General features: G+C 42.1%; 1 protein-coding gene across 1 annotated transcript in view; it reads left to right on the top strand.

Moving 5' to 3' along the window:
* Positions 1–1,804, top strand: part of FERMT2 (FERM domain containing kindlin 2) — a 66,663-nt gene extending 64,859 nt beyond the window's left edge. The window contains exon 15 of the mRNA XM_079768186.1: positions 520–1,804. Coding sequence (XP_079624312.1) covers positions 520–693 — 174 coding nt within the window. The 3' untranslated portion in view covers positions 694–1,804. The remainder of the gene's footprint in view (positions 1–519) is intronic.
* Positions 1,805–14,667: the final 12,863 nt, after the last annotated feature.

The raw sequence follows: 14,667 nt of genomic DNA, 5'->3' as shown, positions 1-14,667 counted from the left end.
CGCTAAAACCTGGCACTTCTCCTACCATATATCACGCTGCCCCTAGCCTTAGAATACATGCATTGCTATCATTTAAAATAAACAGAATCTTTCACTAATTAATCATTTGTTTTAAGATCTCTGGGTTTGTTGCATCAATTCCTATTACTTCATTAAGAATCTCATATTTCTGAAATATTTAAACATGATACCTAAAGGTTAAATATCTAAAGCAAATATTAAATTAAACACAGGAAGTAGATTTTCTCCCAGGCCTTGGAGAGAGACAGTCTCATTAATTGAATCACCAGAGACCATTGGGAACTTAATGACCTAAACCCCTTGCCTTCCTTTTCAGAACATGCGTGGGGGAGAGGCTCATAACCTTTACTTATGCTTTTGGACTTAAAGGCATTATTAGTTTAGGATTTTAAAAAAGAGTATTTGAGGATCAAGTATTTTATAATAGAGCAGACCTTCGCTGGGACCCACTCATCTGGAGTTTTACTGGGACTTAACGGTTCTCTGTCTTTGTTCCAGGTCACTGTAGAGTTTGCAGATGAAGTCCGATTGTCCTTCATTTGTACTGAAGTAGATTGCAAAGTGGTTCATGAATTCATCGGTGGCTACATATTTCTCTCAACACGGGCAAAAGACCAAAATGAGAGTTTAGATGAAGAGATGTTCTACAAACTTACCAGTGGTTGGGTGTGAATTGAAGTACTGTGTAATGAAACTCCATGGCCATAACAATATTTAACTTTAAAAGCTGTTGTTTGTTATATGCTGCTTAATAAAGTAAGCTTGAAATTTATCATTTTATCATGAAAACTTATTTGCCTTACCAGACCAGTTAATATGTGCACTAACAAGCACGACTATAACCTGCTATCATGATACAGTATATGAACTTGAATATGGCACACATTCCTTAGGGCCAAGAATTGAAAACCAAAGTAGTGGGCAAGTCAGGAACGAAATATCACTGATGTAAGCTAGCCAAACTAAGAAACTCAAGCCATCTACTTTACAGCTATCCAGGGCTTAAACTATATGAAGTCTATTTATCATGTTTAATGCATGTGTTTTAATGTATGTTTAATTTGACCTAGTGTTCTTAAAATCATACTTCTGGTAGCCATTTGAAACCTCCTCCCCCCCCCCCCCCCCCCCAATAAATCAGGCCTACAAAAGATGCCTGATATTTAATAGTGTCATTGTTTAACCTTGAAGGAAAATGCTATTAGTCTGTTACACTTGGTTTATTTGTTTTTGTCCTTGAATGAGCATGTATGTATATTGTCTTGTGTTTTTATTTTTACACCATATTGTATTACAACACTTAGTATTCACCAGCATATTCACTGTCTGCCTAAAATATGCAACTTTTGCATTACAATATGAAGTAAAGGTCTATGAAGTATGCATTTTGTGTAACTAATGTACAAACACAAATTTTATAAAATTGTACAGTTTTTTTTTTAAAAAATTACTCACAACTAGCAAATGGCGTAGATATGTAGCATCTTTACATTAATTAAATGCTTTAAAAATATGATTAATATGCAGTTTTAATATCTGCTAAATTAAGAATGACTTCAATATAGTCATGATTTGCCACAATGTCCTTAACTCTGATGCCTGGACTGGCCATGTTCTGGTCTGTTGCGCTGTTACAGTCTGCATTGGTGCTAGTCAAAAAAATTCCTAGCTCACATGGCCCAAAAGGGTGCCAGGGAGGGGTAGATTACCAGTATTGTCCAATAACCCATGGTTTAAAGACTGTATAAATGCATTTTATTTTAAATAAAAGTAAAATCTTTTATTTAATGTTTCTTTATGTATTTCTTGTTTTCACGGTTTACATAGTGTTTATTTTGTAGAAATGAACTTCTGCCTTTTGGAAATGCCTACATCTTACGTTACGAGAAACAGTTGGCTAGCATTCCGAAGTGTTACTAGACAGGATAGATTCTTCTTTAACACGTTAGCGCCAAGCCTGTTTTGTCTTCTTTTCCGTTTCAGTCACCGGTGACTGACATGGTGCTTAACGTGTTAAAGTGAGAATTTCTCATTTTTCCTACTATTTGAAAAAATGAGCTGTATAATATTTAAATGTTAGAAATGTAGTTGTAAACAAAAATATGACATGAATAGAATTATTGACTTGAGCAGAATTTGTTTTAAATAGCAAAATGACTCTTGGTTTAAAAAGACACCCCATTTATTCATTTACTCCCTGTTACTGCTATCATTTCATCATTCAGACTCAAGACTTTACTCCTGGACTTTCTCCTTTATCTGTTGCACTTAATCAGGCCAGGTCTTACTGATTTCCCCCTCAGACAAACTTGTGTCTTTCTCCTGTCATCCATCGCCAGCACCGAAATGCAGGTCTTTGTCCTGTGCCTGCCAGGATGCCGCAGACTCTTAGAGCAAAGCTCTGATCACATTCGCCATGGCTTCTCTTCGTACTCGTACTCAAAGGCCAAGTCCTAACAGGCCTTGCCCCGGAATTGAACAGCTCCTTTCCATTAAAATAGGCTTAAGTCATATATACCCTTTCCTTATCTTAAGTACAGGTCACCGTGTATAATCACTTGCTAAAGGCCCTAAACTGTACTTAGACTAGGACAGCCCAAGTCCTTTATAGTCCCAACTGCTTCCCTCAAGCGAGGACCGTCTCTGCGGATGTTTCCGCCTCTGCTTTGCCCCACTGCCCTCACTGTGATTTTGCGGTGAATTCAGCCCCAGCACAGCACCGGCTGTATTTTAGCTCTGACTCCTGGTTGCCCAAAGCACAAATGCCAAGTCCTCACTCAGGTGCTCAGAGGTCTCCCGTGGTCTGTTTCCCAGCTCAGGTTTTCATCCTTATCTCCCAACATCCTGCAGTCTGATCAAACTGGGCAGATCACATTTCCCAGACACTCGCCCATCTCCATGTCATTTCCCAAGCCTTCTTCTAGCTCAACCTTTGCAATCTCATCTTTATAGCATTTTAGAAAGAACTCAAGTGTTCTTCCATTAATACTTCCAAATTTCGGGGGAGGGGGTGAGCTGAAGGGGGTCAATGAGAGGAAAAAGGGGACATACATAATACTTTCAACAATAAAGAATTATTTAAAAAATAAAAAGGTACTTCCAAGTTTCCTTGCAGCCAGAAATTTTCTCTTACCCCTATGAACTGCACTGAGTTTGGTCCTTTGTGGAACTTAAGAGCAATCATCCTTATTAGGATTGAGTCTGTCTTATTGTCCCTATTACATTATGAGTTCGTTTGGAAATCAAGGAATTATTACAATTTAGTATTTTTATAGCTTTAGCAGTTTAATACAGAGGAAATGAACCTGTTTTCTGCATAGTAAATATGCATTATGAGTTTTTGCTAAGTGCTTTCACATACATTACTTCTAAAGAGTCACATAAGCTCATTTTATAGCTGAGGCTCAGAGGCCATGTGGCCTGTTTAAAGTCACACAGCTATAGTTAGTGCCAAGGCAGAGTTGGAAGTGAACCCAAATTTCTATCTCCCTATCCAGTCCTGTTAAAAACAAGCCCTTCATTCCCCCAAAAATAAAAAATACAACTACCAAATGGCCAAACATTTCCACTGCTGGGTGTTCATTTGAATAAATCTAAAACACTAATGCAAAAAGATATATGCACCCCTATGTTCATTACATTATTATTTTTTAAAAATTTATTTTTTACAGAGAGGAAGGGAGAGGGATAGAGAGAAACATCGATGAGAGAAACATCGATCAGCTGCCTCCTGCACACTCCCCACTGGGGATGTGCCCGCAACCAAGGTACATGCCCTTGACTGGAATCGAACCTGGGACCTTTCAGTCCACAGGCTGACGCTCTATCCACCAAGCCAAACCGGCCAGGGCTGCATTATTATTATTATATTAATTTTTAGAGAGAGGAAAGGAGAGAGGAACATCAGTCAGTTGCCTCCCACAGGCACCCCAACTAGGGATCGAACCTGCAACCTGGATATGTGTCCTGACTGGGAAGCGAACCCACCACCATTTTGTGTATAGGACGACACTCCAACTTACTGAGCAACACTGGCCAGGGCCATTGCACCGTTATTTACAATAGTCAAGATATGGAAGTAACCTAGGTGTCCATCAATAGATGAATAAAGATATGCATACATAAAATGAAATATCCTAATAAAGAGGTAATATGCTAATTGACTGTCATGCCCTCACAAAGATGGTGGCGCCCACAGCCACAAAGATGGCAGCGCCCAGTCCACTCAGCGCCCCAGCCGCCCAGGGCCGGCCTGAGGGACAACCAAACGACTGAACAAGCAGGCTGTGTGGGGCGACCAGGCCGGCAGGGGGGGCGCCGTGAGAGGTGACCAGGCTGGCGGGGGGGGGGGGGGGCTGTTGGGGGCAACCAGGCTGGCAGGAGGGGCCAGTTAGGGGCAACCAGGCAGGCAGGCAGGTGAGCGATTAGGAGCCAGCGGTCCAGGATTGTGAGAGGGATGTCCATCTGCTGGTCTAGACTGGCAGTCAGACATCCCCTGAGGGGTCCCACCCCCTGTGCACGAATTTCATGCACTGGGCCTCCATACCAGGGGTCCTCAAACTACAGCCCGCGGGCCATATGCAGCCCGCCGAGGACATTTATCCGGCCCGCCCGGTGTTTTTGCCGCCGCTGACTGTCCTGCTTAGCAGCCGACTTAGCAGTGTGCATAGGAATTTGTTCATAGTTTTTTTTAAAACTATAGTCTGGCCCTCCAACGGTCTGAGGGACAGTGAACTGGCCCCCTGTTTAAAAAGTTTGAGAACCCCTGCTCTATACTAATAAAAGAGTAATATGCTAATTAGACCAGGAGACCTTCCGGACAGCCTTCCAGACAAAGCCTGGGCTTGGCCAGCCTGCAAACCGCCCCCAAACAGCCCTCAGCCCCTCGCCCAGGCCGGCCACACCCCCCGCAGGGAACTTCACCCTGATGGGTGTGTGGCCAGCCTGCAAACGGCCATCAGACCCTTGCCCAGGCCCACTCCTCCCCCAGCTGGGACCCTCACCCCGATTGGGGTGTGGCCAGCCTGAAAATGGCCCTCAGCCCCCCGCCCAGGCCGGCCACACCCCCCACAGGGAACCTCACCCCAATGGGGGCGTGGCCAGCCTGCAAACCACCCCAGCCCCTCGCCCAGGCCATCACTGCTCCCAGTGGGGACCCCCACCCTGATCTGGGACCCCCTTCAGGGCAGACCAGCTGGCCTCCACCCGTGCACCAGGCCTCTATCTATACTAATAAAAGGGTAATATGCTAATTAGACTGGGAGACCTTCCGGATGTCCCTCCAGACAAAGCTATGGTGGCGGGGCCAAGGCAGAGGCGTTTAGGGGCGATCAGGCCAGGAGGGGAGGGCAGGTGGGGACGAGCAGGCCGGCGGGAGGAGGGGCAGTTGGGGGCGACCAGGCCAGAGAGGGTGGGGGCAGTTATGGGCAAGCAGGCCGGCAGGGGGGCACATTTGGTGGCGAGCAGGCCAGCAGGCAGAGTGGTTAGGTGCGACCAGGCAGGCAGGCAGGTGAGCGGTTAGGAGCCAGCAGTCCCAGATTGCAAGAGGGATGTCCCAGATTGGAGAGGGTGCAGGCCAGGCTGAGGGACACCATGCATGAATTTCGTGCACCGGGCCACTAGTTAACCATAAAAAAGAATGAAATCTTGCTATATGCGACAATATGGATGGGCCTAAAGGTTATGCTAAGTGAAAGAAGGGAAAGACAAGTACCGTATGATTTTGCTTATATGTGGAATCTAAAATACAAAACAGACAAACTCAGATACAGAGGATAAATTGATGGTCGCCAGAGAATTCCTCTCTAAAAATTAATATAATAATAATGCAATGAACTATGCTGTCAGATCAAGGTGATCACCTTGTAAAGTATGTAAATGTCTAATCACTATGCTACGCACCTAAAACTAATATCGATGGCGGGGGGGGGGGTGAATGGGGATGGTGGTGGAAAAGGTAAAGGGATTAAGAAGTACAAATTGTCAGTTATAAAAATAGTCATGGGGCCAGGACCAGTGTGGCCCAGTGGTTAAGCATTTACCCATGAACCAGGAGGTCACAGTTTGGTTCCCAGACAGAGCAAGCACATGCCCAAGGTTGCGGGCTCGATTCCCAGTGGGTGTGCAGGAGCCAGCTGATAGGTGATTCTCATCATTGATGTTTCTATCTCTCCCTCTCCTTTCCTCTCTGAAATTGATAAAAACATTAAAAAAAAAAATAGTCACAGGGATGTAAAGTACAGCAGAGGGAATGCAGTTATCCAGTTATATACTAACTCTGCTGTCAGGTCAAGGTGACCACTTCGTAAAGTATGCAACTGTCTAATCACTACGCTGTGCACCTAAAACTAATATCGGTGGGTTTACAGTTGTTCGTATGGAAAACAATACAATAATTAATAAGTAGTAATACAAGAAAAAACTGTTTTTTTGTACTTGAAACTGTAACCTACTTTTGCCCCACCCTAGTAAGACTTTTAACAACAATAACAGAAAGGGACAAATACAGTCCGCCCCAGTGTCGCTCTTGGTCTGTGTCAGAGCAGAAGGTCAAGAATGGCAAGTGGCTTTCCTCCTACAAAGTTCATGTCTCTAGCATGGGTGGGGAACCTTTTTTCTGCCAAGGGCCTTTTGGATATTTGTAACGTCATTCGCAGAGGCCATACAAAATTATCATCTTAAAAATTAGCCTGCTATATTTGGTCAAACATTTAATTAACTCACCCCTAATGCCTTGGCAGGGCCAGACCAAATGATTTCTCAGGCCTTATATAGCCAGCCCACGGGCCGGATGTACCCCACCCCTGCCTAGGGGAATGGATGTGTTAAGCAGATGGTGGGAATCCTTTCATAATCAGATCACATATATCAGATCACCAAGATGTACTTTAAACCTTACAGTTTTGTCAGTTATACCTCAGTAAAATGGGGGGTGGGGGGGTTAGTGTCTCTAGGTCCCTGACTTCTGAAGTTCAAGGTTGTGCAAAAAATAATTTGTAGCAAGTTAAGATTACTGATTAACTACAACTGCGGCTTCCAGGTGTCTGACCTGCTGATTTAAGGGAAAGAGAGGCCAGGGAAGGTGGGTCGGTCCACAGGACACTGAGTCGCACGCAGCAGCATCCTGAAACTGCGTCTCTGGAGGCCCAGCCAGGGCTCTTCCCACAGACGGAGGTTGCCTCTGGAGAGACCACTACAGTAGGATTCCTCAGGATTCATTCACAGTTTAAACAAATTAAAAAAAAAAATTTTTTTTTTAATTTGTTTTTCAGTTACAGTTTACGTACAGTATTACAGGGTGGGGCAAAAGTAGGTTACAGTTGTTACCAGTTAATGATGAAGTGAGATCAGCCCAACCTGGGTTCTTGACTTAATTTAACCGGAGAAACACCTTACAACGTCATATAAAATATTTAAAGTGGCCACACTACCCCTAATGGAATATGGCAGTTACCCACTAAAACATTAGTTGTTTCTTTTAACCCAACCTTTTTATTGATCCTCTGGAATGCATCCCTACCCTGTGCCTTTCCTGACTATTTCTACCGTCTGTGAGTCTGACAAGGGCTGCTGCTGTTTCTAATCCGGTGACTTAACACGTGGTCACATGTTCACCACTCGGATAACTCAGAAAAGAGAACGGGGCTTCCTGAAACCCACCCCTTTGTGACACAGTGTCATCACCAGTCCTGAATGCGTCTCCTAAAAGCATAACCCTGCACAGCTGCCGTCTAGGCTCTGCTTTATTCTAAAAAACGGTGATGCTGATTCCAAAAAGCCCTGCCACCTGCAAACGGCCGTAGCTATTGCAGTCATTCCTCCTCTGTAGCTGTGCCGCTGTGAAGAAAGGCAAGGATGAGTTGACTTGCTCCATGGGTGTCCACCTAACAGGTACTGGACGGCCTTGCTCTGCGGAGAGTCCTGTCATCTCTGCATAGCAGCACCCAGGAAGAAGCTGTTTACTGAGGCTCTGTGCTCTCGGACAAATTAACTGTGTGTCTGTTTGAACTGCTTTGGTTTGGCAGCTCAGGAATGGGGGAGGAACAACAAGGGCAAAAAGGAATGGGGGAGGGAGTGCAGAGAGTGACGGGAAATGGGAAATTTTAAGTCTGGGTAAGAGGAGTGAAATTCTCAGAGTGGATCACAGAGCAACCCAGAACAGGAAACTGAGTAGCAAAAAAAGAAAAAGAAAAAAGCCTTATCTGGTGACCTTATTTCCCGTGTGCTGATTCCTCTTGCTTTCTCTGCTTTATTTAATAAACAATTCAGACTTTCCCAGGCTGAATGTATATATTAAAATTCTGTTTCCTTAGTAAACAGTTACCAGCACACACATACCCCTAGCTGAGTTTCCCTTTTGATATTTTTGCATGAGCCTGCATATACTAAAAATTACAAGCACTTAAAATAATTTGAGACCATTATTTCATGAGATCTAATTATAGTCTCGTGTGGCTTCATTGGCCAGGCATTATCTGCATTTCTGCTCAGGGAAGTGGTCCAAGTTCAATGTTAATTAAATTTGTGATAAAAATAGCAAAATGGGTTGAACATATCTGTATTAATATGCTTTGTAGATAGTGCACAATGAAGAAGAAAACACTTCATGAGCATAAATCCTCAAATCTAAATGTTGTATAACCTTTATGATCACGTAAAAATCAAGTAAATATATTTACGCTCAGGTTTACTGATCAAATCTTGTTTATCTAAATCTTATGTCTATCTTCCTTGCCTAATTATAAATTCAATTAGCTCTGAGAAGGAACATTTGGAAAACAGCATTTCTTCTATTCTAGGAGAGCAAACAGCCAACCATAGCCAAACACTCCTAAGGAACAATAGGTGGGGGTGTAGCTTTAGCAGATAGCAAGAAATCAGTATAAAACCATATTAAAGTGTGATGTTGGCACAGAGATAAATAAAGTAGCCAGGTCCAAACATGCACACGGATGGAAACTTCATTTCTGAGAGCCAGCCTTGCAGGTCAGGATGGGCTTCCAATGAATGGTGCCGGCGGTTAGCTTTATGAAACAGAGGAATTTGGACCATCAATTCCAAACGATTAAAGACTTCAATTAGAAAAATAAAACTAAAACTTTTAAAAGATGATGACATAGGAGAGCATTTATATGACATTGAGGAAAGATTTTGTGGATTAAGGCACAAAACATATAAATGAGAACTATAGACTATAAAGTATAAAAAGGCAATTCAAATTGGGAAAAGATATCTGCAACCCATAACGGACAAAGGATTAGCATCTAGAATATGAATACACACACATGGTCAGGCCAAAAGAAAAATGGACAAAGAGGAAAACTTAATGGCCACAAAAATCTATGGAAAACTGTTCAACTTCACTAGAAGTGTAGAAAATGGGGGGATGACAAAATTTAAATACAATTAAAATAAAGTTGCACACCTAGTGTGTAAAATTTTCCGTCTGGCCCTGGCTGGGTTGGCTCAGTTGGTTGGAGTGTCATACACCAAAAGGTTGGTCCGATTCCCAGTTGGAGCGTGTACGGGATGCAGCCAATCCACGTTTCTCTCTCACATCGATGTTTCTCTCCCTCTCTTTCTAAAAATCAATTTAAAAAAACAACAACACATATATCCTTGGGTGAAGATTAAAACATTTTTTTTCAGTCTGACAATATCAGGTATTGCTAGTATGCAGTTCACTGGAATACTTAATGTTGGTGGAAATATAAATTGAAAACTTCAGAAACACTTTGACATCATTTAGTAAAACTCAAGATGTATCTTGCAACCCAGCAATTTCACTCCTAGGTGTGTGTGTGTGTGTATGTGTGTGTGTATATACATATATCCTTGAGAAATTGCACGTGCATACCAGGAAATATGCACGAGACTATGCACAGCAGAACTACTTACAATAGCAAAACCTGGAAACAAATGACCATCACAGTAGCTTGGACCAATGATAACACACTTGTAAATGGAATAAAATAGCAGCAGTGAATAAATTCCAATACAAAACCAAAATGGATGAATTGCAACCTAATGCTGAACCCAAAATTTAGCTGCAGGACACGTAGTATAAATAAAGGGTTTAAATGTGTAACCTTTGTAAACATTAAAAAGAACAGAAGTGGCAAATCTTTTTCTCTCCTATTGGAGAGTAAATGCTGCATTTCTAAAAGATAGATTGTTGGTGATTCTAAAGTCCAGTGTGAAACTGACACCAACAGTCACTGTGGCCAGATGAAAGGAAGCAGGCTTGCTCCTGGCAGCTGCCTCTCTGCTCTTTTGTTACACGCACTTGACTGGGTCGGACTAGACCAGCACATGAGCCTGGCCCCTGCTGCCAAGTGAACCACCAACTGACGGTTTGGCTGCCCTGGTTTAAGAATGGAGCTAATGAGTCCAGGGTCAGGCGTTCAGTTCCCTGTGGTCCAGCCGGCTTTGCCCTGTTTCATGTTCACAGGCTGCACCATTATTCTGTAAATGTGCGTTAGTCACAAGAGGGACTGAACAGGAGAAGGTGAACAGATCAGCTCAATTAGAAAATCAACTTTAAGCTCAAGAATACAATCACAGTGTTATTACCCATAAGCGGTTGTGAAGATGTCAACCCAAATCTTATTAAACCTTCAAGTCATCTGAGAGGAATCAAGGAACTTACTTGACACCTACTCTTGCTGTCTGGATGAACATCAAAGGTGCCCCTGTACTTTAGATCCAGCCTTCTACTAGTATATGTAGATGCGGACTTGACGAGATAGGAATTCTGAACAAGATGTGGATTCTCAAGAAATTCAGTTTTCATGATTTGAAAGTGCTTTATAAATATATCAGCACAAAGTCAAAGGATGGGAAAGGTAGATAAAGACCACTGCTATATAGCAGGACAGTCTCGAAAATACCCAGAGTCTATTTTGGTTTGTTTTTAAAATGTTTCTGGTTCATACAGAAAGTACCAGAGTAAGGAGGATCTACAGTAAAAGAAGACATTTTTTCTTTTAAATTGACCATTTGCTGTAGTTCAGTGCAGGTTCAGTGAGAATGAAAAACATACATAATATCATGGATTAAACGAGATGTATATAAAATTTTCTTACACAGTATACAGTTGACCTGGAACAACATGGGGGTTAGGGGCACCAACCACCTGTGCAGTTGAAAATACACATAAAACTTTTCACTCCCCAGAAACTTAACTACCAGTCATCCCTCAGGATTGGCTCCAGGACACCCCCACCCCCACCACCTCAAGGATGCAAAAATCTGAGGATGCTCAAGTCCCTTATATAAATGGCATAAATCAATGCATACAGTCAGCCCTCTGCATCCATGGATTCAACCAACCACAAATTAAAAACAGCATTTTCAGGAAGTCCTAGCCACAGCAATCACACAAGAAGAAGAAATAAAATGTATCTAAATTGGAAACAAAGAAGTAAAATTGTCACTATTTGCAGCTGACATGATACTATATGTAGAGAGAACCTTAAAAATCCCACCAAAAAACTACTAGAACTGATAGATGAATTCAGTATAGTAGGATACAAAACAAATATTCAGAAATTGGTTGCATTTTTATATACCAACAATGAACTATTGGAAAGGGAAACTAAGAAAACAATCCCACTTACACCTGCATTAAAAAAAAACACCTAGGAATAAATCTAACCAAAGAGGCAAAAGACCTTTACTTCGAAAATTATAAGATACTGAAAAAATAAATTGAAGAAGATACAAATAAATGGAAGCAAATACCATGTTCATGGATAGGAAGAATTAACATTATTAAAATAACCATACTGCCCAAAGCAATCTATAGGTTTAATGCACTTCCTATTAAAATACCAATGGCATTTTTCTAGAACTAGAATAATCCAAAAATTTATATGGAACCACAAAAGACCCCAAATAGCCACAGCAATCTTCAGAAAGAAGAACAAATTTGGAGGTATCACGTTACCTAATATCAAACTATACTACAGGGATATATGGTAATCAAAACAGCATGGTAATGGCATAAAAACAGACACATAGATCAATATAACAGAATGGAGAGCTCAGAAATAAACCCACGCCTATATGGTCAATTAATGAATGACAAAGGAGGCAAGAACATACAAGGTGGTAAGTAAAGACAGTCTCTTCAATAAGTGATGCTGGGAAAATTGAACAGATACATGCAAAATAAAAATAAAAATAAATGAAACTAGACCACCTTCTTACACCATAAAAACGAACTCAAAATGGATTAAAGACCTAAGTGTAAAACTCAAAACCATAAAATTTCTAGAAGGAAACATAGGCAGTAAAGTCTTTGACATTTCTTTTAGCAATATTTTTTTCTGATATATCTCCTCGAGCAAAAGAAACAAATGGGACTACATAAATCTAAAAAGTTTTTGTACAGCAAAGGAAACTATCAACAAAACAAAACAAAAAACCCACTGAATGGAAGAAGATACATCTGATAAGGGTTTAATATCCAAAATGTATAAAGAACTCATACAACTCAAAACACACACACGCACAATCCAATTAAAAAGTGAGCAGAGGACCTGATTAAACAGTGCCTGTTGGGTACTGGATATATTGGGGGGAACACTCTGTAAAGTATATGCATGTCTAACCACTCTGCTGTACACCCAAAACGAATATAAAATAATATTGAATGTGAACTGTAGTTAAAAACAAACCAAAAACATGGTTCTTGGAATAATAAATTCTGCCTTCGAAAAAACAAAAAGAAAACAGAATTCTCAATCTGCAGTTGGCTGGATGTGCAGATGTGAATGAAACCCAGGGATACGAAGGGTCAACTATATTTATTGGGAAAATCCACGTATAAGCAGACCCATGCAGTTCAAACCTGTGTCGTTCAAGGGTCCACTGTATTTTGAAAAGCCATCCTTTTACTGGAGGGTGACAATACCAGCTGATCTGTACCAAACAGGGGGAGAAGTTAACTCTTCAAACGTAACCTCAACAGGGAAGACACTGCACGGAGCCAAGGACAGGCAGCAAACAGGAGGCAGCTGTTGAAGTCCCCTTTGCCACTCAGGTTTGACTTTGATTTCTAAGCTTCAAACTCAATAAATACATTTGTACCGTCAGTCTGTGTGTCTTCATGGAAGGGCTGGAAATGCTTCAGTTTCCCGTGTTCTCAAGAGAGGCCTGTCTTGTCCTAAATCTGTTAGGGTTCTTTCTGATTGGGCTTCATTTCAGTGCTCCAAGTACGTGCCATCTGGCAGTAGTTTAGAAACTTCCTTTTGCTTTCTCATAAATGTTGTTGAAAGCAACCACATAATGAAGAGTAAATGCCTGCTAGTTATTCCTCACAGGAAGCCGGAACTACGTTCCTGCAAAGCAGGGCCCAGACCTTAGGGCACCACATACATAGAGGCCTGTACTGTGAACGTGCCTCCTTTCACATGCTCAGAATTCCTCTTATGAAGATCTTTACCGAGACAACTGGGCAGATGTTTTCTTTCATCTTTCCTGGTTAAGACAGTCTGTGGGATACAGAACTTGCAGAGTTGTAGGGTTTTTATTGTTGTTGTTGTTTTAGGCAAGCAACATGAGTGAACAATGCTTCCTCGATCCCCAGAACTGCTTGAGATCAAATTATGCCCATCTCTATTTAGAAAAATGATTCCCAAGCCTATTGGATTGGATTCTAAACCTTGCCCTTGATTCCTATTCTGAGAAATTGCGTTCTGTAAACGCCTCGAGCATAGTCTTTTGCAATCTGTTAAGCAACCGCTTTTTAAAAACAGGACGGGTGTTGAATAACGAATGGTCGAGTCCTGTCTCTGCGAGGTCACAGATCGGTGGAGGCCAGTCAGCTCCTTTTGTTCCAAGAGATCTATCAATTCACATCCCTTCCTCAGAGGCAGGTAAAGCCCCGTGATTGAGAGGCAAAGCGGGCTCCTGAAGCTGCAGGTGGAGAAGTAGAAAGCAAGGAGCTATTCTCCTTTCAATAAATTCTAATATTTCAGCACCAGAGGAAGAGAATACTGTATCAAGTGATAATAGGGCCCAGAGATGGAACGACTCCTATAAACATGGAAGACATCACATGAGAAGTTTGATTCGCATCACAGGGCGGTTTGTGACTAACGGCCAAGTGGGCGATGGAGGTGATAAGTGCTCGTGAGTCAGAGAAGCTGCGGGCCAGCGACTGGGAAAACTGCCTGACCCAGGGGACACGGCGGGCAGGATGGACAGGAGCCCGGAGCGAGGGCATGAACGCAGGAGGGCTGGAGGCAAGGTTCTGGGTCAGCGAGAAAAACCCAGTCCCAACACGAGGAAATGGTAGGAGTTCAATAAATATTTGTGAAAACCTAAAACAGAGAGTGTCTGTGTTTTTCAAACTGATTAAGGTACTAAAAAAGAGAAATCGTGTGCAGTAACGTGGTATGGATTGGAGTTATTCAAAAGAAGCTAAAATTAGGCAATTTATATCCGAAGTACAGACAGGGAAACGAAAATGTGAGGGAGACAAACCATTAAAAACCATCCCGGAGGAGAAACATGGACAATAAGATGCCGCCTGTGAGGCAGCGTCAGCTGTAACCTTGGTGAGTGTACATGCCTGTGTTTTTAAAAAGCAGCAGAGGAACAAAGATGAGAAAGCAACAAAAAGGGTGCTACGGAAGCCCG

This window comes from Cnephaeus nilssonii (assembly GCF_951640355.1).
Source record: "Cnephaeus nilssonii genome assembly, chromosome: 4".
Classification (NCBI taxonomy): domain Eukaryota; kingdom Metazoa; phylum Chordata; class Mammalia; order Chiroptera; family Vespertilionidae; genus Cnephaeus; species Cnephaeus nilssonii.
Note: the sequence above shows the minus strand (reverse complement) of the source record. Positions and strands in the feature narration are given on the sequence as shown.